We start from the raw sequence: 26279 nt of genomic DNA, 5'->3' as shown, positions 1-26279 counted from the left end.
ACAGAACAACTCCATTATAATTCACAGCTCCCCTTGAAACAAACCTTACCCTCAAATTAAAGAAGCAGCAACTAAAAAAAACTCTTATTAGTTTTTAAAAATTTTATTTATAACAATATCTGGTTTTTCTTCTTCTTTTTTTTGTTGTTTTGTTTTTAGTTGTAAAGTAATCCGGCAAAAATTATTAAAACATTTGGTTCCCCCCCCCCACACAAAAAAGGCTGAGGAGTTCTCCTTCCCTCCCCCCACATGCGTGTAATTTCTACTATAAAAGCTAGTTCATTTTATTTATTTATTATTTTGATCTGTTTTCATTTTTAAAAAAAGCATGTTGGAGAGAAACAAAAGTTGAAACAACGTTGAACCTCTTTCCAGAAAAGGATGGCAGAAGTTGTAGCAATGGAGGAAGGGGGGGTATAGGTGGGACGAGTGTTGTAAACTATGTTTTAGTCTCAGAGGCAGGCACTAACATAAAGCAAGATATAGCCAAAATAATACTCCCCCCCCCTCCCAAAGAACACAGATGGTTCCAGGAAATAAAATGCTTTCAGAAATACTGAGTAGGATGAAGGGAAATCTGGACAGGAAGAAATACTGTGGCACCTTAGGCAGCATCCACAGGGCAACTTTCCCAGTGGCAAATTTTGTGTCAGGGGTTTTGGTGCTACAGTTTAGATAGCATCATCCATGCTCGGCTCTCTTGGAGAAGCAGGAATCAGCATGGCAGATCGTCCGTGGCATGTGCGAGTCAGGCACATTCAGACTGCATGCTTAATGCCCAGGAAGGCCCTTCATCTCAAAGTGCCAGCAGAAAGCAATTAGATCCTTAAGCTTTTGTGGGCAACAACCTTCTTATCAGATGCAAAAAAGCAAGAAAGTGGAAACATCTGATTGGTGGGATAGGGAAAATGAGGGTGTGTATTTGGGAGGGGGGGCCAATTGGTGTGGTAGAGATAAATTAGAATCTTATTGGTGGAAAAAAATGTTAAGGCGTTGCAAGAAGATGCGATTGGTTGGATGCAGCAAAACAAAAGGCTATCATTGTTGAGACAAGCTGAAGATTGCTAGAAAAAGGTGATCTGCAGTAGGTGGGGGTATGGACAGAATGACCATACCACTGATTCTTAAACAAACTGTGGTCCACTCTGCTTTCAGATGGTCTGCATGGCTATGATGAAGATGATGGAGGAAAATGCTGAAAGCATTTTTAAAAAACAGATGGTGACAAATGCCAAATTAAAACTCGGCTCCTTCTGCCTTTGGATGCAACAGTACTGAAAATGTACATAGAAGAGAAAGGGGGACATGTCAGAAGTGAACAGTTGTTGCTAGGTGATAGTTTGTAAATCATTTGTGCCACTGAGCAGTTTGCCACTTAAGACATCACTATTCAAGGGCACTTGGGTTGCAAGCACAATATGAATGGAATTTGATAGTGGCAGAGGTTTTCAGGCAAAATAAGATCTGCAAAATTTCTAGAGAAATCACTGGATCATTTTGTCTAATGCAAAACCTGAAGTGAATTTGGGTGTTTCTCCTCAGGCTAAGCACCAGACTAATTCTCAAGCTAGCCCATATTTTGGTAAAGACTACCAAACTTTCTCAGGGAGTGGAAATTGCACCTCCCTGCCTAAGGGACATCTCTTCCTTGTGCAACTTCAGTACAGCTCATTCAGAGCACAGAAGGACCTGAGCTTTAACTGATAGCCTTTCCAGTAACCTTCCAGTTGGCTGCCATGATTAGAGGTGTTTGAAACTGGTGTTATTTACCTTACTCAGAAGCCCACTGTGTTCAGTAAGACTTTGGCTGTACTCTTATCTTACTCACCGGAAACAAACATCTCTAGCAATGATATAAGAAAATATGATGAGCCACACAGAATAAACTAGAATAGTGGTCCCCAGTATATTAATATTTAAGAATCACTGATCTACATAACAGAGTGGTTAAGGATTAGCTAGATCTGTATTAAGGTACTGTCAGGCTGAGACTATGTTGTGGTCCACATTTTATCAAACCAAAGTCTTTTCTCCTGTGCAGAACAGGGAAGTAGAATTTCCTCCTTTGTTCACTAGATCTGGTGAACTTTCCTGACATCCATTCAATCACCTTCTTCTCACATTCCTACCAGAAGGGAGTTTGCCTTGAGCAGCTCCTCTCATTTGTTCATCAGTGGCACCCTGAGAAGCAGGTGACATTTATTCCAAGTTTTTAGAAGAATGGCAACCTAGAGCCATCTACACAGGAAGCAAAAGTGGGCTGGATTTGTGCAGCGAAAAAATAAGAATGCAGCCGGGTAAGACCATGGAGCCCTTCAACACCCTCAACTGAGGGTCTTCTTGGATTCTCCCCCACCTCCGAAGGTTGCCTTTAACTCCATCCACCCCAAAGTCCATTGGCAGAGATTCAGCGGCTGGTAGATGAAAGGGAATATACAGGTAATAATACTGCTCACATATAAAAGTAATAATCCTTCATTTGTACATTTATACAATATCTCTTGCTTCCCCCCCATTCCCTCCCCAACCCCATCTTGTCTCTTTTCATCTGGTGTCTATCTGGGCTGGTTGCCCATTCCCCCATTCCCTATGCCAGGGGGTTGCCAAGATCATCATCTGCCCCTCTTGACAGCAGCTCCCGCTTTTCGTCCGTGCTGGCTAGTGAGTTGCGGCTGTTGTGGGCGCCCATGTAGAGTGTAGCATACACTGGGTTTGTGAAATTTGTGGGCTGGAGGGGAAGAGAAAAAGAGGACAGGAGTGAGGGACTGTTGGGAGAGTTGGTTTCTCAAATAATCCTTCTAGCCTCCCTAGCTATTGTACATCCCACTCCTGAACATAATTACCACTGTCCTAGGAATTATTGTTCCATGTCTACCCATCATGATTCAGCAATAGCAAAACAGTACATTTCACCCGTTTTGTCTGGAGATAAAGTGGTGACCGTTTCAGACAGACCTAGAAACCGTCTCAGCCTGACATGAGAATATGTACACTGTATGGGGCTGCCTGGAAACTGCTTAGAGGCTGTGATGAACTCAGTGGGTTGCCAGAAGCATATTAAATCATTGCTCCAGTGTCCACACAGGGTTCCGATAGTTTTTCAGGCACAATCCCAAGTGCAAACTTGTTTGGCTCTCCATACCTTGCACGTTGTCTCGTTCTCTGTGCTCAGTGTTGATCCATGACTGAAAACACTTTCTTTAAACCTTATGTGCATGACTGTATTTTGGACGGTGCTTCTAATAGTGGAGGCATACTACTGATAGTATTTTTGTAAGCTGTTTTGAGAGTGTTTTGGGGTTATAAAGCAAGGTATAAGTGCTTTAAACAAACAGCTATCTCTGCTCTGGCCTCTATACTATAGCCAAGTACCAAATTGCTTATAATCTGTGTGTGCTACAGAGGTGGCATGGTACAGCCTGTCCATGACCCAAGTTGCCCAGGTAGCACTGGTTTCACACCACACATACAGCCACAGGGCTACTGGTAATACAGAAGTTCCTCTATGAACTCTCATACGAAGGTGTATTTGCAACCATTGTCTCCATCAGTAGGGAGAGACTCCATGCTCAAAAATTAAGGGAAACTAAGCACCTCCAAACTCTCTGGCCCTCACCTTTTCCTCTCTTGGACTGGTCTGTTCTCCACCCTCCTGCATATTGTTACTCTTGACTTTCAAATGTCATTAGATGCTTTTTTAGGCTCTTCTCCTCTACCCCAAAAACACTCCCCTGTAGTCTTTGCAACATTAGTCCCAGCCCCCCTTTGCAAACCTTGTCAGGGTCAAGGGCAAAGTCAGCATCTAGGAGCTCCCCCACATCATCGGCATCGGGGTCCCCTTCATACATCTTGTAGGTTGGGTTACCAATCTCCACGTTCATGGCACCATTGGTCATGCGCTGGTGTTGGAAGCCCTTGGCCCTGATGATGAGAAAGTATGGGAAAGAGCAGAGATAAGTACTAAAGGCAGATGACAATTGCCAGAAATTCAGAGTGCAGCTGCATGTCATCCTGGCACCCCCAAATTAATGACTGCAGAGTAATGCCAATGTCTAGATGGGAACTTGCAGAAGAGAGTCAGTGGGGGATTGGGATGCTTACTCTCTTTCACACATATGCTTCTTCCTCTGGAAATGCCCTTAATTCACCCAGCTGGGGAAAAATGGCTGTAAATGGCTTTTAAAATTGACTGGGGGAGGGTTATTTGCATGGAAAAACTGGTGGCAAAGGAAGTGTTAACCCCCCCCCTTCCCTCCAGCCAATTCTCTCCCTTCTGCAACAACTACTCATGGAAACACTGGAGGTTACCATGTTTCCCTGATAATGTGTTCTGCCCTTGGTCTGAAGAAGGATTATGTTATCTCCTGGTATGTATATTCTGGGAACGGCAGAAGAGTCACTGCCAGGAAGAGGAGACAATGCTCAAAGTGATCAGATTCAGTATGTGGCAGCATGGAAGAGCTCATCATTTGCAGAGTCTACAATGAAAACCATCAAGGAGTCAGAGGAGAAGGAACCTGCGTTGGTTCAAACAGGATATTTACAACCTGCACTTCAAAGCATGTGAAGTATATCCTGGGCTAACTGAGATTAGAAGTTGTTCTGAAAGTCTCCAGGCAGAACATTGGGATAAAAATATTTGCAGCTTGGTCTTCATGACTGTTATCCATGAGTTGGTTGTTCCTTTGACTATCATATCTCATGCTTCTCTTCGAGCAGTGGCAGAGACAATTAACTATTTACCTAAGCGACAACACATTTTTCATGTTTGGGGCTTCTTAGTGTGTTGCTGACCACTCTGGCTACACGGCAGAGGTCAGGCCAGTCCCATTGACGCATCCCCCATGACAAACAGATATCCTCTCAGGATCCCGAGGACACCAATTCCTGGATGCCTTACCCTTTAATCCGTTTCTTGTACCAGACCACAGCACCAGCCACCAGTATCGCTAGCAGCAACAGGAGGATTGGGATGACGATTGACACCGTTCCTACAAGAGGAGAAGAGATGCTGGTCACGGTCTGGAAACCACCCCTGACTTCTCACCCCCACACAGAGCAAAGCCCAACTTTCATCTGCTCTAAAAATGTTCACCACCTGTCCTTTATTTCTGCAGATATTTCCACTTCCCTGCAGTGTGGGCATATACACAGCCTTCCAAAAAAGTCAGTTTCCCTCCAGATCAAAATAACTGTTTCCTTTTCGAGTCAATGGAGTGTGTTCACTTGTATGATGAAGAGAAGAAGGTGCAATCTGGAAGACCCCTGATGGGGTGGCACAGTTCTTCCTCTCATAGAACCTCTTGTTCCAAAGATTGAGCTAGTGTGGGTAGGAATAGTGAGGCCACCTTTCTGACAGCTCTCCAGATTGCATGCTTCTCTTCCCCTCTAGACTTCAAAGCTATGTGGGAATGAAAACAATAAAAAAATTCTCTGTCCTGCAGCATGACTGGGCTGCTCAGTTGCAGATTGGACATGTTGTTCTTATCTTCAGAACAGACGTGATACCTCTAATATGTCCCACTAGCCGAAGAATTTGTATATGTTACATTAACTGGAAATGGCCTTGTTTATAATAAGACATCATTAGGTTTTTATGTATTGTGTAGAGAGTGTATTTTGTACATTGGCACTCTCTTTTATTTATAAAAATCAATTAGAACATGCACATGCCTGATCTCATCTGATCTCGGAAGCTAAGCAGGGTCAGGCCTGGTTAGTACTTGGGTGGGAGACCGCCAGGGAATACCGGGTGCTGTAGGCTTATACCATAGTCTTTCGAGACTGAAGGTTGCCAACCATTTTACACACAAGCCCTACTGGACATCCCTGGCCACACACAGCCTGTGTTGTATACACAGGCATATATTTCATATGAACTATCCTACCAGATCTTGCACACAGGTGTGTTTCATACCCACACATGCTTGCACTGTAATCCAGACTGGGCAGTCTGGATCCTTTAAACACCCAAACACTTATGTGACAAACTCATTCTACAAATCAAACTCATTGCATTCTACACATATAGGCACACAGGACATAATTGCACTTTACAGGGAATTTAGCGATGTCCCCCCACCTCCTCTTTGCATGTTACACCAAAACACACAGGTTGCATGTGCATCCACTATCATCATTTTCTGTAGCGTACAAAGTCAGCCACATTTGCAGGTGATCCCAGCTGGAAAGGAGGCATTCAGGGTGAACCTGCATCCTGACCACACTTCTGGGGAATGCCACCTGAGTCCCAACTTCAAGTATATACAAGTTCTCATGACTGCTACATCCAGAGGTGGAGCTATTGTGAGATTATCTGTGCTACTGAGGGCAGCAGAGTGCAAAGCTGACTGACCTGATCCATGGGGCACAATCCACCTGGAAGTTCATCTGCCCAAGCCCCAATGAAATGAATGGGTGATGCAAAAGCAGTGCTCCCACTCACTGTAATGAAGTTTACACAGGATAATGTCTAGGTGGGTTGCCCCTCATGTATGTCTAGTGGGAGGTACCATGTAGATCTTTCACCTTAAGCACCAAAATGCCTTGAGCCAGCCCTGATCACATTCCTTCGGCTGGAACAGATTTCAAATCATTTGTAGAAACAGATGTTCCCTTATTTCTCTAGGCCCATCCCAAGTGACTTGCCCAAAACATACACATGCATGCCACACAACAACCCTGCAGTAGCTATCCTTGATCCCTCATTCTACATACGGTTGGTCTGCTGCTCGCCAATCGCAGATTTCTCACAATGCTCTCCTGTCATTTCCAACGTGCACCTGCAGAATGAGAAGCCAAGAGGGAGCAGATCAGGGGAGAACTGTGGCTGTTGGAAAGTTTCTCATCGGGCAGGGAATATGTCAAGAAAGTAGGCTGGGGACAGAGAGAAGGTCATTGCAGCAGAAGGGGATGTACATGCAAATGCACAGGATTCTGGGGCACCAGAATCTTGCAGGCGGGAACCACACTTGACAACACATCTTCCAACATACACAACCCACATTGGAGGGAAGCTGAAAGGTTCAGGGAGGGTATTAAAGGGACAAAGTGAGTATGACATAAAGGATTTATGGATCAGGAAATGTATTAATAGCTGTGCTCCCCAATAGGAAGTAGAGTGTTGTCCTTCATTCCAGGCAGAGCAGACCCACCCTCTTTACCCCAATTCTTCCCCCCTCCCCCCCCCCCCCCAAAAAAAACTCACTGGCACTCTGGCATCAGGGTTTCAGTATTTATGGTGCATGTGCCTCCGTTCATGCAGTAGTTGTTGCAAGTCAAGCAGCTGGGGGCTGAACTGCCATCAGGGCATCTGCAAGCATAGAGGAGAGATGCAGTCAGTGTTGCACAGATCCTCCCCAACCGAAACAAGCAGCAGATCAGTCACGCTGGCCCACTACATATGCTGGCAATAGAATGTGTCTCTCCTGGCAGGCACCTGGTGCCTCTTCTTCCCACTCCTCTCTGCTGGCTCTCTAGTTCCTCTTGCCAATGGTGTGATGTTGTCCTTCCCTGTGAGAGGTACTGCCCCTCAAGCTGAGTCCCTCCAAAAGGAAGGGTTTAGAGCCAAAGATTAATGAGCAGCAAGATGCAGCAGGTTGAGTTTAGCTGCCCAAAAAGAAGCACCTGGCTCCTGAGAGCTCCTTAGAAGCAAGGACAAGGCTGAGTGGGAGAAGAGGGAGATGGGAAGGAAGGCAAGAAGGAGAGAGAGGGACCCCTGTTGCTGAGGATGTTGAAGGAGAGGCACCTGGGCAGAAATAGCCCACTGCCCAAGATGCTTGAGGCAGAAGTATTATTTATGAAGCCCAAGGTGGAGGCAAGAGTAGTTGGGATGGAGGGGAAAAAATAGGAGAAACAGCCCCCACGTTCCTCACACCAGGGACTCTACTAAGCATCCTGTCTCTGTGTACATAGAGGTCTTCCTGTTACAAATAAAACTGCAAAAGCAACATTGTGTCAGAGTCTGTACAATCCTGGGAAGAGGTGATCATGAATCCTTTTGGCATGGAACTTTCCCCATGGGACACAGACAACACTCCCCCAATTGTCCTTGTGGTCAGAAGGGCCCAAAGAACCCTCCCAGCAACAACACTCAGCATCAACTCAGACCCAATGGCAACCCCAGACACCTACGTGCAGGTAACATTGCCGCTCTGCTTGCTGATGGAGCAGTTGCCCTTGAGGCAGCGGTCACACTTGTTATGCTGACAGCGGTCCCCATAGTAATGTGGCGGGCAGCGGCATTGGCGAGCTCCAGAGGCTGTCAGTTGGCACACACCACTGTTCTCACAGTAGTCAAAGCACTGGCCTGAAGGGGCAGAGGAAGGATCACAGCATGGCATGAACAACAAGGACTCGGCTACACAGGTTCTTAGCAGACTCCATCCTCATCTCAAACATACACAGGTATCTCGCTACTCACCCACTCAAATCTAATACCTTCCTGTCTCTCCCTCCCCTCAATATATTCCAAGTTAAAGAATGCAATCCACATTGTTAATAATAAAATTAAGTAAGCATTAAGAGTCCAAGTACTTGATAATTGTCTCTGTTATGTGCCCTGGCCCTCACATTGGAGAGAAATGGAGACACAGAGTCTATGCTCAGTCATCACCACAAACTACATTTTGTTATAATGAGAAAGGGTCAACACAAACTTTGGGCTCATGTATGAGAAGAGCTTTCAAGGTTTCGATCAAACCACAGTTTCCCATTTCCTTCAAACATCAGGAACTGCGGTCTCCTCAATCTGCAGATAGTTCACAAACCATGACTTACAAACTGGGATCAAATTTTGGTTTAATATCCTCATTTGTGAACTAGCTGTGGTTCAAACAAACCAACATTTCCTGCATTGGGAAGTAATAAGAAACTACAGTTTAAAGCCATGAAAGGAAAGTGTTCACTTTCTTTCTCTTGTGTGAGGAGGAAGGAAAAGGAGGGAAGACTGCACGAACTTGAGGCCTATGCTGACATATTCTCATGATTTGTTGTGACATCTGAATGTAGCCAGTGACTCATAATCAGGACTGCATGCATTTGCACAAAACTGGCACTAACAAAGCTGTCTCAAGGGTGCAAAACAGAGATGAAGTGACGTGAAGCCAGAGAGGTAATAAGAAGTAGGAGTAGTAGCTAGTAGTAGGAGTCAACTTGGTCAAGCCAGACAGAAGGCCTGACAGGCCTGACTCAAAGGCCTTTATCGGGCCCAGAAATAATCACCCAAACCACTTTGACTATTACTATGAAGAGGCTTTCTCGACTGATTTCATTGCAGTTCCCTCCTTTGGCTGAAACTATAAAAGGAAGAGGGTGATGGGCTGAACCCCCAACTCAAACCCTTCAGGTCCCCACTTCAGGACTTGTTGCCAGTGTGAGAGCTGACAGGCACTTACGGTATTGGCACTTGTCACCGATGAAATCAACTGGGCAGCGGCAGTTGGGCTGGTTGCCCTGGTTGACTGTGCAACTGCCATTGTTGAGGCAGTAGTCTGTGCACAGCTGCTTGTTGCATTGAGAGCCAGTGAAGCCAGTAGGGCAGCGGCAAGTTGGCATCCCTAGAGAAGGGGTAGAGAGTAAGGAGAGTTCATTAGGAGGGTTGGTTGGGTAGAACCTGTTTCTTTTTCCACAGATCTAGGTGACCAATGACAGCTTCCTACATGAAAGGAATACGAGATTCTTGGAGAAATGTGGAATCCAGTAAACAATCCTTGGAATTGGCTGCCTAATTGTTCAAAGCTTCTATGAATTTAGAATGGGAAACGGCAAGCAGATGAAGGTTTGACTCCATAGTGGGCATTCACACACACACACAAAAATCACCGGATGCCGGGAAACTCATTTTCATTTCCAAATGTCTGCTGGGACTTGGGATTAGACTTTTGTCAATCTTGGAATCGATATTCAACCAATGTGGGTAGGAATGTTAGATCGGGTTTTGGACTGGAACATCTCCTTACAGAAGTCCATCCTCAGAATCTGAAGCTGAATTATTACTTCTGTTCCTGTGCCAATGGATCTCTCTAGCACAAATGCCCCCCTTTTCCCACATCCTATCCACAAAGTCATCCAATGCTCTCCGCCCCCCCTCCCCGGACCCTTGCACACTACTCACCAGACAGGGAAGCAGCACAGGTACCCCCATTCTGGCAGTATCCAGAGCACTGGTCCTGTTGGCACTTGTCCCCAGTGTAGCGTGGCTGGCATCGGCACTTGGGCTGCTTGCGGGCGTTGAGGAAGCAACTGCCGCCATTGAGACAAACCAGGTCACAGGTGTCGGTGGGTGGAACTAAAAGAAATAAAAAAAACACAATGCCCAACACACAAGTAAGTCAGATGTTTGTTCTGCCAGTGTGGAGTTCTGCAGGCTCACGTGCCATGATGCAATTCCACTCCATGACTGGATCCGGGATCCAGGTCTGGAAGAGTTTAGTCAGTTCCCTTCTACTGAAAGTGAGGGTGGGATGGGAAGTGTAATTCATCACAGTTGATGAGGACATGAAAAACCAGCAAAAGATCAGTGTTTATATGGTGGGAATGCAGCCCGACCTCAACTATACAACCCCAGGACTCATACATTGTATTTCTTGTTGACTGCACAAGCTGCCAAGAAGTAACTGCTACATTTACTTCTCTAGGTAATGCAAACCCACCTCTGGCTAGAGGCAAAACCTTACATGTATGAAAGAATCTGTAAGGATTCAGATTCACAGTAGCCTACTTCTAACATAGCTGGAGGCAGATGGCAACGGATGAAGGTAAACTCTGTAAAGGACGAACACTGACATCCTAGGAGACCTGCAGGAGAGGCCCTGTCCCAAATTAATTCTATCACTCTGCAAGTGTGTGCACAGGTGCATGCCTGCAAGCACATGGAAAGTCTTTTCACTAGCCGTCCTGACCCTGCGGGATGCATAGCCCAAAGAGATCTGCCTGTGCGACCCTACAGTTCTCTACCAGTACAATGATTTGCCTGTACTGCTACATCTCTGGAAGATACACAAACAACGGACAAACAAAACCAGCACAGGGAATTTCAAATCCAACCCTTGTGTTGCTGTCGCTTCAGTGGACTGTATAAAAAGTGATCTTCAGAGACAGCAAGGAAGTAGGGTAGTTATGTACTGAGACACACCAGTATTGGTTCATATGTGGACATTGGAGACAATCAAACTGAATAGTGAAGCAAAAGTTTCACTTCCTGGGCAGGAATTAAAACTAGCAGTTGTGTCTAACCAAATGGCAAAATACTAATGGTGAGGAAGGGCAGCCTACAAGTTGTGAGGGTTGTGGCCTGTGAATGCAGTGAAGGAGTGAACACACATACCAACAGGTGAAACAGTAGGTGAGGGGATGGCCACACATGTCCCGTTGTCCAGACGCCTGCCATTGGGACATGTGCACACAGGGCCGCTGGGGCTCAGGAGGCAAAGCCATTCACATTTCTTCCTGTCACATGGGTTGGTCACTGGAGAAAAAAGACACAAAGGAACAGAAACTGAGATCTGGGAAACTTCATATCTCCTGCTACATAGAAGACCCCACCCATCCCAAACAGGGTCTAAAAGAGGCCCTATGGAAGCAGCTTTTTCAGAATTGCATTCTTGGGGCTCTGGACTATCTTTTTCCCACCTGCTTTTTGCAACTGTCTCTCCACTGTCCAGTATGCACTTTCCTGGCTAAATGTTCACTTGGACCTTGTTTTCTCCACTAGCTATCTCTCTATAATTAAAAAGGGTTTCCATTATTGCAAAGATATACAAGACCCAGAAAAAGGCCAAACATAGTTAATATTGTTACTGGACCAATTTCTCAGCCTGGCTTGGGGATATTTAAGTTCAGGAAAAATAAAGTTATTGAGCATAAACTAATTAGAAATTGAGGCATACGGAAGAATGTCAATAGCTTATATAGTCCACATGCCTGTCATTCAACTAGATACCTGAAACAATCCTGACTGATGCTTCTCCAAGCTTTCCTAAAACTTTCAAGGGAGGGGATTTCACTACTTGCCTAAGCAGCTTATTCCGCTGCAGGAGAACTGGTTTCTATAGTTAGAACAATACACACACACCGTTTTGCCTAATCTATCTCCAGCATTGTTTCACATTCTGCCTTCTGAAAGATCATAGACTGAGCACATTCTAAACGTCTAAAAACAGTAAGTGGCTGAATTCACATTATGAATTTATACTGCTTGCATGAATCCCCAGTGCTTGCATGGGTTCAATGTGTCACCCAACCTTTTTGGGAGACCAGGTGCCACAAGTACTAACCATCTGGTTGCTTGTACTGGTGGTAGAGTACGACATCAGTGGCATGGTTGAGCCCAGCTGTTAGGTTGGTGACAGAGCCATGGCCAAATTTGTGGATCCTGAAGATGCGGTTGTTGATGTAGGTGACACCATAGATGTAATCTTCAAAAATGTCAATGCTGAAAGGGTGGCTGAGCCCTGGGGCAAAAGAGAATAGATGTTAAAAAGAAGCATTGCACTTTCCATTATCTTTCTTCACAAATGACAGATGGCATCCTTGGATGGGGTGAGCTGTATATAGACAGGACCTATGCTAATTAAGTGTTCTTACAGGTTAAGAGAGGAGTCACCCATACCACTATAATTTCAATCACTGAAGTTGAAGTCTCTTGTACTTATTATCTAGCCAACACTTAAACTGGAAAAGAATTTTCAGTTTGCCCGATAGTTCAGTGGCATGTAAATTCAATTGTGTAGGAATGGCTTTCTTCATAGGAGCATATGGCCAGAGCTGTCCCTGGAAGGGTGTGGGCCCAGGGCAACTCAACCAGTGCTGACCCCCCCCCCCAATTATGGCCATATATTGGTCATGAAAACTATCCCAGTTGTCCTTCCCAAGCAATTGGGTTTGGTAAGATGCCATCTCTCCACTGTGGAGAAATAACTTATAATGGTAAATTCAATTTTTCACAGTGACAGGGCATTCCCTGATGGCATTCCCAACATGGGGAAAAAGATACCTCTCTAGTTCTCCGATCTAGTGGGGGACTTTCGGCAGCAGCTATAACAATCTGCAGCCATAAGTCACTTTATGATGTACAGCATGTTGGTGACCCTCCTGGGCCTGCGCAAGGGACGTGCACTGGCCCAAGTGAAGGGCAGGATTACACCCAAAATCCTATTTCCTTTTCTTGGCCCAGACCTGCCCCAGAGGCTTCTCAGACTTATCCTAGCAACACAGCTGGTGGAGGTCAAAGAGATCCATTGGCAACCAGGTGGTCTAGCAGGAGGTGAGTAAAAGTATTTTTACTTAAGAACATAAGAACATAAGAACAGCCCCAACTGGATCAGGCCATAGGCCCATCTAGTCCAGCTTCCAGTATCTCACAGCGGCCCACCAAATGCCCCAGAGAGCACACCAGATAACAAGAGACCTCATCCTGGTGCCCTCCCTTGCATCTGGCATTCTGACATAACCCATTTCTAAAATCAGGAGGTTGCGCATACACATCATGGCTTGTACCCCGTAATGGATTTTTCCTCCAGAAACTTGTCCAATCCCCTTTTAAAGGCGTCTAGGCTAGACGCCATCACCACATCCTGTGGCAAGGAGTTCCACAGACCGACCACACGCTGAGTAAAGAAATATTTTCTTTTGTCTGTCCTAACCCGCACAACACTCAATTTTAGTGGATGTCCCCTGGTTCTGGTATTATGTGAGAGTGTAAAGAGCATCTCCCTATCCACTCTGTCCATCCCCTGCATAATTTTGTATGTCTCAATCATGTCCCCCCTCAAGTGTCTCTTTTCTAGGCTGAAGAGGCCCAAACGCCGTAGCCTTTCCTCATAAGGAAGGTGCCCCAGCCCCGTAATCATCTTAGTCGCTCTCTTTTGCACTTTTTCCATTTCCACTATGTCTTTTTTGAGATGCGGCAACCAGAACTGGACACAATACTCCAGGTGTGGCCTTACCATAGATTTGTACAACGGCATTATAATACTAGCCGTTTTGTTCTCAATACCCTTCCTAATGATCCCAAGCATAGAATTGGCCTTCTTCACTGCCGCCGCACATTGGGTCAACACTTTCATCGACCTGTCCACCACCACCCCAAGATCTCTCTCCTGATCTGTCACAGACAGCTCAGAACCCATCAGCCTATATCTAAAGTTTTGATTTTTTGCCCCAATGTGCATGACTTTACACTTACTGACATTGAAGCGCATCTGCCATTTTACTGCCCATTCTGCCAGTCTGGAGAGATCCTTCTGGAGCTCCTCACAATCACTTCTGGTCTTCACCCCTCGGAAAAGTTTGGTGTCGTCTGCAAACTTAGCCACTTCACTGCTCAACCCTGTCTCCAGGTCATTTATGAAGAGGTTGAAAAGCACCGGTCCCAGGACAGATCCTTGGGGCACACCGCTTTTCACCTCTCTCCATTGTGAAAATTGCCCATTGACACCCACTCTCTGCTTCCTGGCCTCCAACCAGTTCTCAATCCACGAGAGGACCTGTCCTCTAATTCCCTGACTGTGGAGTTTTTTCAGTAGCCTTTGGTGAGGGACCGTGTCAAATGCCTTCTGAAAGTCCAGATATATAATGTCCACGGGTTCTCCCGCATCCACATGCCTGTTGACCTTTTCAAAGAATTCTATAAGGTTCGTGAGGCAAGACTTACCCTTACAGAAGCCATGCTTTCTCTTCCTCAGCAAGGCCTGTTCGTCTATGTGTTTTGAGATCCTATCTTTGATGAGGCATTCCACCATCTTACCCGGTATGGATGTTAGGCTGACCGGCCTATAGTTTCCCGGGTCCCACCTCTTTCCCTTTTTAAAAATAGGCGTGACATTTGCTATCCTCCAATCTTCTGGCACCATGGCCGTTTTGAGGGACAAGTTGCATACCTTAGTCAAGAGGTCTGCAACTTCATTCTTCAATTCCTTAATAACTCTTGGGTGGATGCCATCAGGGCCCGGTGACTTATTGATCTTTAATTTATCAATGAGGTCTGAAACATCTTCTCTTTTAACCTCTATCTGACTTAACTCCTCAGTCAGGAGGGGCCTTTCGGGCAGCAGTATCTGCCCCAGGTCTTCTGCCGTGAAGACAGATGCAAAGAACTCATTTAATTTCTCTGCCATCTCTAAGTCTCCTTTTATCTCCCCTTTCCCTCCCTCACCATCCAGAGGGCCAACCGCTTCTCTGGCGGGTTTCCTGCTTCTAACATATTTGAAGAAGCTTTTATTATTCCCCTTAATGTTGCTGGCCATGCGTTCCTCATAGTCTCGCTTGGCCTCCAGTATCACCTTCTTACATTTCTTTTGCCACAGTTTATGTTCCATTTACGGAAGGAAGCTTCCTTGCCCTTCACAGCCTCTCTAACTTGGCTGGTTAGCCATGCGGGCACCCTCCTGGATTTAGTGGAACCCTTCTTTCTTTGCGGTATACACCTCTGCTGGGCCTCTATTACTGTTGTTTTAAGCAGCCTCCATGCACTCTGGAGAGATTGGACTCTTTTTACCCTCCCTTTCAACCTCCTTCTAACCAGCCTCCTCATTTGAGGGAAGTCCGCCCGTCGGAAGTCAAGGGTTTTTGTTAGAGATTTGCCTGGTAGTCTTCCCCCAACGTGCACGTCAAAACGGATCGCAGCATGATCACTGTTCCCCAATGGCTCAGTAACGTTGACATCTCTAACCAGGTCCTGCGTACCGCACAATATTAAATCCAGAGTCACCTATCTTCTGGTGGGCTCCGTGACTAGCTGATCTAAGCCACAGTCATTTAGCACGTCAAGAAATCCGGTTTCCTTATCGTGACCAGAACACAAATTGACCCAGTCAATATGAGGATAATTGAAGTCCCCCATGATTATAACCCTGTCCCTCCTTGTCACCTCCCTGATCTGTTTCCTCATTTCAAGGTCCCCATCCGATTTCTGGTCTGGAGGACGATAGCACGCCCCCAGTATTACATCGCTGCACAAGCCTGGTAATTTAACCCACAGAGATTCTATGGTGGAGTCGGACCCACCTTCAATCTCTACTTTGCTGGATTCTATCCCTTCCTTAACATAAACGGCCACCCCACCTCCAACACGCCCCTGCCTGTCCCTCCTGTAGAGTTTATAGCCCAGGATTGCGGTATCCCACTGATTCTCTGCATTCCACCAGGTTTCCGTTATGCCCACTATGTCAATATTTTCCCTTGTCACCAGACATTCCAGTTCTCCCACCTTTGCTCGCAGACTTCGAGCATTCGCATAAAAGCATTTGTACACGGAATGCCCCAGGATGTTATTATTCGTTATTATGCTGCTTATTCGCTCCTTTGTCCCCGCATCCTCTCATTGTGCCAAACCGTCTATCACATCCCATCACACTACCTTTCCCAACTTCTTCTCCTACTCTGCCTTTGTCTTGTTGTTCTCTAACCTCCCCATCCTCATCCCATAGGGATGAGGAGTCCCGAACCGGATGCCCCTCGGCTCCTGTCGGCCTTCCCCCAGGGATCAGTTTAAAAGCTGCTCTGCCACCTTTTTAATGTTATGCGCCAGCAGTCTGGTTCCATTCTGGTTCAAGTGGAGCCCGTCCCTCTTGTACAGGCCCCGCTTGTCCCAAATAGTTCCCCAGTGCCTAACGAATCTAAACCCCTCCTCCCTACACCACCATCTCATCCACGCATTGAGACCCCTGATCTCCGCCTGCCTAGCTGGCCCTGCGCATGGAACAGGTAGCACTTCAGAGAACGCTACCTTTGAGGTCCTGGCTTTCAGCCTCCTGCCTAAAAGCCTAAATTTGGCCTCCAGGACCTCCCAGCTACACTTGCCCACGTCGTTGGTGCCGACATGCACCACAGCCGCTACCTCTCCCCCAGCACTGTCTACTAGCCTGTCTAGACGAGAAGTGATGTCCGCAACCTTCGCACCAGGCAGGCAAGTCACAATGCGGTCCTCACATCCGTTGCAAACCCCCCTCTCTATGTTTCTAATAATTGAATCCCCCACTACAAGAAGCCCCCAACCCCCCTCCCACCGAGGTGTATCCCGAGTGCGTTCCCCCCTAGGGGATTGTTTCCCTCCTCTCCAGGATGACGTCCTCCAGTCCCGAGACTTTCCACCCGGGCAGCCGAGGAGCTGCACGCCTGAGGTTGGGACGAAGCCTGATCGTCCCCAGAAGTCTCCCCACAGTCCTCCTCTGCCTGCCTGCGCTTCTCCAGGTCGGCCACCAAGGCTTCAAGGGAGCGGACGCGTTCCCTGAGACCCTGGAGCTCCTTGCACCGAGGATATACCCATGACTTATGCCCCAGAGGCATATAATCATACATGTGGCACTTGATGCAGAACACTGGATAGCCCCCACCCTGCTGCTGGCTGTCTGACTGCACAGCTTTTTTGTTGTTGTTGTTGTTTTATTTAGGGGTCCTTTTAAAAACCCTACACTGTATAGCAGCTCTCTTCTCAAGGGAAGAGAAAGGGCAGTGTATGGGGCCCTGGCCTCCTCGCCCTGCTGCTGAACTCGCCCAGATGCTAAACTCTCGTGCCTTACCTGGCACTTAGTTCTGCAGAGAGCCTCACGCGATGGCCGGCCTAGCTTTATACTCCTGGCTGGCTCCTCCTCCCTCCTTCCTTCCTGATTGAAAGGGGGCTGGCCTTCCCAGGTGAGTTTACAAAAGCTCAGGAAGGCAAAAGGCTGCTGATGGGCGTAACCTACTCTGCAGGCTCCTGAATGGACTGCTTGGATTAGCCTAATGGGGCTCTTAATGGGTTGGGAATTGCCCCTTACTAGGTTCTTTCCCTCCTAGTTCTGTTCTCTTAGGCTGGACTGTTTTTGTAACCTCAAGCTAGTTTTTATTTGTGTTTGTTTAATTATTTATTGCTCTCTAGATCCTGTGTCCTGTGTCCCAATTTACTGAACTGTTTAGGTTATGTTCTAACTTAGATTAGGTTTAACCTGGGTTAAGTATAGGTTTAATTTAAACAAGTAGAAAAACCTGCTTTCCACTGTATCCTCCTCCCTTCCTTCGATTAGGTGCTACCTTAGGTGCAGCTAACTTTCAACTTTGATTTAAATGCCTGACCCTTGGGCTCTTACTCACAAGTAGGACTCTGCTCTTACTCACGAGTAGGACTCTGCTCTTACTCACAAGTAGGACTCTGCTCCTCCCTTATGGTGCTAACTTTCAATTTTGATTTAAGGTTGATTTAAAGGTAAGGTTAAGGTTAGAAGACAGGGAGTTAGAAAGACAAAGCGTTAGAACGAGTACACTTACCCTCTCGTCGTCTTCCTCCTCCTCCTCCTCCTCCTCCTCCAAAACTCAGAGGTCTACTTGCCTTCTCCTCGCCCAGATGCTAAACTCTCGTGCCTTACCTGGCACTTAGTTCCCGAGGCACTTGGTTCCCAGAGGCCACACGCGTCTCCCACTTATCTCCCACAGGCCATCTGATCCCTCTTACCATTACATACATGCAATTACATTAGTGGTTGCATGGCATAAGATGATGGGGGGGGGGGTAATAGGATTCAGCTGCCCAAAGAAGTGCCAACCAGTGAGGTAGATGAGTGCTACAGTTGTTGATTTGGGCTAAACAAGCCCAACAAGCCATACTGATTCAGATTGCCAAGCCTGACTAATTGTGGTCACCATTACTGCCTTTGTTGTCAACAACAAGAGTCAATGACCTGGACAGAAAGGTAGAGGAAGAGCTCCAAAGGAGTTGTAAACACACACTGACCATCCCCATCCTTCCCAAAAAGCCTCTTACCTTTTTTGCTGTCAATGGCCACCACTGGGTCAGTGCCATTGAGACGGATGCTACCGATCACAGAGAGCTTGGCATCAGCCCAATACAGGCGTGCGTTATGGTAATCAACGGCCAGACCTGCAGAGAAATCAGAGCCACCAGCATGTAGGTTTTACTAATTTAACAGTGCAAATGCTCTGAACAAGCACTCCCAGCTTTCACATTTTGGAAGATTAGAAATCTTGGCTGCGAATACATATACTGTACAGCCATACCTGTCAAAGACTGGAACGGGTCTCCCCAAAGAGATTAACCTATTGCTCAGGAAGGTTTGGGGACTCTCAAAAGGATGGTTTTCACTTGTGGGTAGCATGACCAGGGAAAGAGGAGACAAAGCACTGACGCTGCTCTCTGCTGTGCCTCCCTTGTCCTTGCAAGCCTTCCAGTGGTCAAAGGTGGGGTTTGAGTGTCCTGCATAGCTCCCTGTCCCTCTTCCATATCCAGCATCTCCTGAGACTCAAGTTAATACTACTTTCTCCCCACCCATCCCCAAATCTTTGCCCTCTTTCCTCTCTTCCATTGCTCAGTCCTTGCCAAAACATGCCAAACTCTGAAAAATCTTAATCTGGGTTTCATTACATCTCTAAGAGGAGCAATAGCTTAAGGGTAGAGTGCATAAGGTTCCAGGTTCAATTCCAGGCATCTCCACTTAAAACAATGTTGAGCAGTAGGATCAGAAATGGCCTCTTTGAATTTGAGACTCTGGAGATCTGTCAGCATTGGGCTGTTGACAGATTAGACTTTGTATAAGGCAACTAAATATGTTTCAGATACATGCAGAATTTTCACTATCACAATATTTGTCTTGTGTTGGTTCTGAATAGATGTAGCCCTGGATTACTGTCTCACTGCTGGGGGGGGGGGGGATTGACACCACACCTACCATGGCTGTAACTCACCTGTTGGCCACTGAATATTGTCCTGCACAAGTGTCTCCCTCATGGTCCCATCCATAGCAGCTGTCTCAATTTTGGGGTGATTCCCCCAGTCTGACCAGTACATAGTGCTACAAAGAGAAATACATTCTGTGAAGCCACCCTGAAGGCTTGAAACACAAAGCAAGTTGAAGAGATGCAGGGTGATGGTGGGGTCTGCCTTACCCTCGGAGTGGGTCCACCACAATGGCATGGGGTTCATCAATCATGCCTGAGATGAGCGTCCTGCGGTTTTCACCCTTCATCTGTGCAACTTCAATGACATCGCGCCCGGAGTCTGTCCAGTAAATGTTCCCAGCCACCCAGTCTATGGCAATGCCCCGGGGCATCTTCAGTCCTGTGATCTGTGACAGAAGACAGGAAACAAGATGAGTAGCAACAGTTCAGCTCTTTTCAGCCTATTATCAGCAACAGGTCTGGGTTCCAGGCCTTGGCCTCTCCACACATACCTGAACTCCTGCTACTTACATTCAGGTGGGTGACACCGCCGTCAATCTGCCGGCGGTTGCGATTGGATGCACTAGAGCCCGCTGAAGATGGCAATTCACGACAAGAGATGCGCCCTGTGTGCCAATTGGTCCAGTAGATCTTATTGCCCTTGACATATACATCCATTGCAGCAATACGGACGTTCTCATCCCCTTGGAAGGCAGGTTCGTAGGCAGAGTTGGGATTGAATGGATACATGCTGCGGATCTTGTTGTCATCAGCAATGTAAAGTATCTGATGTTCAGAACCTAGAAATGAAGAGAAGGACCCTTGAACCAACCTGTGTAACCCTTGAACCAACACCACAGGATGAGCTGCTTTTGGAAGACCGAGGCAAGACTCCAGAACTCTACAAGTCTAGGGAGGGGGAGAATGTAAGGAGGCTTTCTTGTAAGGGAAAGCAGAGTAGGAATAAATCTGGTGCCAACATGACTGCACTGCACCCTCACAGAAAAATTTCACGAGATGAACAAGTACATACAAATGTGTATGAGATGAAAGCTTCCGCTTTCAGAAAGGCAAAAAGGGCCCTATGAGTATAAGAACATGGCAGAGTCAACAACAGGGAAGCTCTGCTTACATGTGTGTGTTTCTTTGAAAATGCACATGTATGTGATGTGACTGGATGGTTTTTAGGGTCCTTGGCCCTAAGAACATGATAGAGGTGAGGGAATCTAGGCACACAAAAATGGTCTTGCCCAGTCAGAAAGCCCATGCAGTGTGAAGAATCTAAACCATATCTATGTAACTACATAGGCAAAAACAACCAAATAAACAAAACCCACAATCGCAACTGGGAACAACTGATTCAAAATCAAGCACTCCAACTCCTGGTGTTTTCAGTGAGAGAGATAAGCATACACTTAACTCCCTCTCACTGAAATCAATTGGGGAGGGGGGGGCTGCTTTAGTAGTGACAGAGTGGCTTGGAGGGAACCAGCCTCATTTGGTCCCTGGTCTCACATAGCCAGAACCTTTGTTGCCACCACCCCTTCCCTATATTAGCTTCATCTTTAGTTCTGCCATGATTACTTAGAAAGACAGTTGTGATTTGTTTTGGTAAAACAAAGCAACAGGTAACTGATGACCCTTGTACCTGTGGAATCACACACAAACTGCATAATCAAAGGTGTTGCCCCTTCCCAAATTATACCTTCTGCCTTGCACATCTGATGGGTTTTCATAAAATTCTTGGCACAAGTGCACATGTACGAGCCTTTTGTGTTGTTGCAGAGTTGAGAGCACTTTCCAAAACTCAGGCACTCATTGATGTCTGTACAGAAAGTGGGAAGAAAGAGAAAAAAAAAATTATAGGGGTTTTGATGCAAATATCAGAACCTTGAGGCTGTGCACAGAAAATAGACTATTAACCTTTCAGAGACCTGGAGCAGTAGGGGAGCATTATGCTTGCCTAGGATATTCATCATAACATTTTTTCCATCCCACCATGGTCTCTGGTCAATCTTTCTGTAGCACTGCAAGCAGTGACTGGGAAAAGTTGAAATCATGTCCCAGTCTTCCTAGAAGTAAAAGACTAGCACAACTGCAACAGAATTATTTGTGGCTTTCCCAGACACTGCATGGACAGCAACTGTGTAATCATTGGTGAAGAGTGGTACATTTGTTCATTCCTCCACAAATGTCCAAACTTTTTTCTTAATTTTATTGTAAGGATCTGAATACATCCAGTACTGATCATGAGGCCCATTAAAAAGAAGGGAACTAGTTCTGATTTTACTGGTGATGAGTAATTTCACCTTTCCCAAAGCTCAGAGCACACTTCAAGTTGTTCCTCACACTTTTTCTATAAGCTCTAGATGGCTCTGTTCCATCAAGAAAGTGGACTGACTAGGAAAATAATATCATGGATGAGCCTCAAACACTTGAAACGTACTTGAAACACACGCTGAGATAAGTTTCAAAATGTACTTGAAACAAACATTGAGATAAATTCAATGTGTACTTGAAACACACATTGAGAATAATGACGGGTTCTGAACAGGACTGAAAAGTACTTGGAAAAAAATCTTGGCATCACAGAACAAAGTTCACTGAAAACATCGGTCAGTTCTGCCATTACGTTCTTCTCCAGGGAAGTGGTTTTATTGCGATTCCTGTGGAAGAATCCACATGAGAAAACACAAACACTGAAAAAAAATCCATTTAGGTTCTGAGGAGAAGGGCCATGAACAGGGTGCTAGATCCTGGCTGGCTCCTGCTCACAGACCCTCTCTGCAAAAGTACCTTCCCTTCCTTGTTTTTCCTGACTTATTGTCAGATTCTGCATCAGAAGGCAATCAGGGTCTTTTTCGATAGTACTAAATTGTAGGCACCATAGTAAATAATCGTCAACTAAGTTGGACAAGTGCTCTGAATCCCAAAATGGCTAGGAGCCTTGATGCCAGTCTCTTACATGTTTCCTTTTCTCCAACTCCCTACTCTCCTGCCAATCAATACACTGCTTTAGAGTGGATTGCAAAAACTGACTTGTCCGCAAACAGTCAGCGTCACTAGCAAGGGAGCAAGGATGAATAATGGAAAGCTTAAAGAGAGGCTCAAGTCACAATTGCGGCACAGCTGGCAGACTGCCAATTTCATCAGCCTGCTTGATGATGCCCATCAGCAGTTGGTAGCCATACTGCCTTCCATCAGGTACATGTTGATCTCTCCCCAGCTATAGGCACTTCTCTTTCACTGAATGCAGAGACTGCTGTTTAGCCCTACTCAGCAGAAGCTCCAGCAGATATACCCCAAGTGACTAAGTAGCACCTACCCACTATTTTCTTAGGGATAGTGAACTGTCTTGGACTGAAAGCCAATTGCCATGCAAAGGCCACTGGAATAAGCCTGTGCTGGCAGTTCCATGTGACAATCACCAAGCCCACAACTACTTGCTCTCTGGACTGTGTGCTGTTTCCTTGGAGAGTTCTCTTGCCATTGCCTCCACAAACAGCAACAGTTAGCAGTGCGATGACACAAAGGCCCTCTGCGTGACTCACATGGGAAACATTGCAATTTCCTTTTTTTGGAAAAGGAGATCCCCCCCCCCATCTTTCAAGGGATGGATATAACAAAACACTGGACCCAGGCAGCATAATGGAACTGTGTGCAACTCTGGATAGCTCATAAATAGAAAATTTTGAAACAGAAACTTCTAGGTACATTACAGCTGCCATCAATTTCAGCTTAGGCAAAATTTCAAGGAATGTTCCTGATTTGGGTAAAAAAAAATATGAGAAATGCTGAGAGCAGCAAAAAGAATTTAAAAAGAAAATCTTTTCAAAGAAGCCCAGCAGAATTCCCCCACCTCCCAGTGGTTTCCCCATTTCTCTGCGTCCTTGATAGACTTCAAGGAAAGTGGTCCTGCCTTGCACCTAGTAAGACCTCTGACAAACTTTATAACGCGGTTTCAAGGTGACTTTGTAGCATACTGAAGTGCCTGGTTAATATCTGGCCTTGACAAGAGCCATCCTCTTGGCCCTGTACCTTGGCAAGAATTCTTGTCTGCCACTTTCTGGAATCCGGTGCGGCAGGCGCAGTACACAGACGAGGGGGTCTGGATACATTTGGCTTCATCGCCACCGCACATGGTCACATTGGTGTGACAGCCATACGTCTTGGGATCTGCAGGCAGAAAATGGAAACAGACAACCCTGCATTAGGCAGCACCAATTGGAAAGTCAGGTGAACAGCTGGAGGTAGTGGGGTGGGAGTGTATGTGCAATGTCAAACACCATACAGCTTCAGGATGATTAGCAAGCTCGGTTTATAGCTCTCCTCTCCCCAGTGCCAATGCTGCCTCCTCCTTCTTCAATGAACACCAACCAGCAATGTCTCTGCTACCCCGGGCCTCTCAGACCTTCAGCTGCTATTCATCTGCTCACCCTGCAAGCAACTATCCTCATCAGACCCATCTCCGCAGTCGTCAAAGAAGTTGCAGCGAAGCTCAGCACTGATGCATTTCCCGTTCTTGCAGTGAAACTCGTTCTTCTCGTGACTGCAGCTCCTGGGCATGGAGGTTGGTGAATCTGTGAGGTTGCAAAAATAATAGTGAGAGGCAGAGTGGGCTGTACGGTAAAATTCTCAGCTTATATTTGCATGTCTCCCACATCTAAAAGAGCAGAGCACTAAATGTGAAAAATCACATGCCTCCACCATTTATTGGAAGTACTAGAGTTCTAACCACCTTCTCATCATACTAACTTGTGAGATGGCTAACCGTATAAAATGATGACAAAACAGTAAAGAAGGGAGCAGTTAAGACAATGGTAACAATGAAAATACTGTAGTCAAAACCAGTGGCATTGTAAAAGCCAGGAATAGCATTGATTTACATTAAAAATGGAAGAGAACAGATTTTGCAACCTCTTCCTAAAAGGTCATGAGGGGCGGGGTCTGGAAAAAGGAGAAGGAAAGGGCATTCCAATTGCCACATGTCATAACCTGCTTCTTGCTGACAGTGGATATAATTCAGTCACTTCATGATACTGAGTAGAGTGGCTCCCCCTCAAAGGAGGCTGCCTTCTATATCGCTGACTGAGTCATAGCTCTGTGCTTGCCTGCTCAGAAAATGATTTTTATGCATATGAATACTGAGGGTATCTTATCCATTAGTCCAATGATTCTCAAACTTTTAGCACCCAGGGCCCACTTTTTAGAATGTGAATCTGTCAGGACCCACCAGAAGTGATGTCATGACTGGAAGTGATATCATAAAGTTGGAAAATTTTTTAACAATCCTAGGCTGCAATCCTACCCACACTTACCCAGGAGTAAGTCCCACTTACTATCATTGTTAAAAACATATACATAGTAGCTTGTTCTGTATAGATCTGTAACATTTCCCCAAATGCAGTCATATAACATGGTAGCATCAAGTTTAACATATTAAAAAGAAAATATTGAAATGAATGGGGACCCACCTGAAACTGGCTTGCGACCACCTAGTGGCTCTCGACCCATACATTGAGAAACACTGCATTAGTCCATTTAGCTCAATATTATCTACACTGAATGGCAGTCATTTTCCAGGGTTTTAGGCAAGGGTCATCCCCAACCCTTATTGAAGATGCCAGGGATTGAACTTCCAACCTTCTGCAAGCAAAGTATGTGGCTCTGCTACTGAGCAATGGATCCTCCCATGCAGAAACACTGGGGGGGGGGTGCCTCTTCAGTTCATATTCTAAACAAAAACTTTTCTAGGTTAATAAAGAATAATAAAAAAAATATTTAAAAAACAAAGAATGCTTCCAGTTTTGACTCAGTTTGAGAAACAGTCCTTTAGCTTTTATACAGTGCTTGGCTTCCATTTTCACCATAAATCAACTTGGCTCCTGTTCTTCCACAAACCAGCACTAGTACTAGTGGCTAAGTATTGAAAGGGTGGAGAAAATGCAAAGGCTATTGGAGGGGCGGGTCTCTTGGGGAAGCAGCTTGCAAAAATTCCCAATATTTCCAGGCGACAAGGCAGGTGGGGGCACTCACCACAGTGTTGCTCATCAGTGCCGTCCCCACAGTTGTCAATACCGTCACACTGGCGACCGATCCACAGGCATACACGCTCATTCTTGCAACGGAATGGTCTGTTGGGGGGACACTGGAACTTCACTGAACCAGCAAACAGAAACAAATGGTCAGTATAACAAGGGAACCAAAAGGTACATGAAAATACACACAGCTACTGAGTTGCAGGGGAGGTGCCAGGCAGTGCTGGCTTGTCACCTCACTTCCATCTCTTGAGAGCTGAGATACCTAAGCAATCTGCAAACAGATAGGGGGAATCTACAAGGGAGGAATCTGCAAAGAGGATGTTGCCAGAGCCTAGCCAGACCTGGATTTGGGGGAGGGCGGTTTCTTGTGCTCCATGCCCTTAAAACATTTTCTTGTGTGCATCATCAACAGTACAGTACATATGAAGCTGCCTTACACCAAGTCAGAAGGGCATTGGTCCTTCTAGGCCATTGGTTCCCAACCTGTGGTCTGTGGACCACAAGTGGTCTGCAAGACTCTGAGAAGCGGTCCGTGAGGTCTCCAGAAAAAAAAAAAATCACTTTTCCTTGCATGGCGAGACACTGGAAGTG

General features: G+C 46.1%; 1 protein-coding gene across 1 annotated transcript in view; it reads right to left on the bottom strand.

The window, feature by feature from the left end:
- Window positions 1–124: 124 nt before the first annotated feature.
- The window catches only part of LRP1 (LDL receptor related protein 1), a 374302-nt gene continuing 348147 nt past the window's right edge, over window positions 125–26279 (bottom strand). Inside the window, exons 73-90 of the mRNA XM_066617850.1 lie at window positions 25684–25806; window positions 24084–24227; window positions 23686–23823; window positions 21353–21472; window positions 20179–20447; window positions 19876–20054; window positions 19675–19781; window positions 18737–18853; window positions 12276–12452; window positions 11327–11467; window positions 10115–10288; window positions 9396–9557; window positions 8134–8308; window positions 7208–7312; window positions 6718–6782; window positions 4901–4991; window positions 3774–3921; window positions 125–2728 (exon numbers count right to left, since the gene is read on the bottom strand). Of these exons, the coding sequence (XP_066473947.1) occupies window positions 2588–2728; window positions 3774–3921; window positions 4901–4991; window positions 6718–6782; window positions 7208–7312; window positions 8134–8308; window positions 9396–9557; window positions 10115–10288; window positions 11327–11467; window positions 12276–12452; window positions 18737–18853; window positions 19675–19781; window positions 19876–20054; window positions 20179–20447; window positions 21353–21472; window positions 23686–23823; window positions 24084–24227; window positions 25684–25806 (2576 nt within the window). The 3' untranslated portion in view covers window positions 125–2587. The remainder of the gene's footprint in view (window positions 2729–3773; window positions 3922–4900; window positions 4992–6717; window positions 6783–7207; window positions 7313–8133; window positions 8309–9395; window positions 9558–10114; window positions 10289–11326; window positions 11468–12275; window positions 12453–18736; window positions 18854–19674; window positions 19782–19875; window positions 20055–20178; window positions 20448–21352; window positions 21473–23685; window positions 23824–24083; window positions 24228–25683; window positions 25807–26279) is intronic.

This window comes from Tiliqua scincoides, chromosome 2, assembly GCF_035046505.1.
Source record: "Tiliqua scincoides isolate rTilSci1 chromosome 2, rTilSci1.hap2, whole genome shotgun sequence".
Classification (NCBI taxonomy): Eukaryota; Metazoa; Chordata; class Lepidosauria; order Squamata; family Scincidae; genus Tiliqua; species Tiliqua scincoides.
Note: the sequence above shows the minus strand (reverse complement) of the source record. Positions and strands in the feature narration are given on the sequence as shown.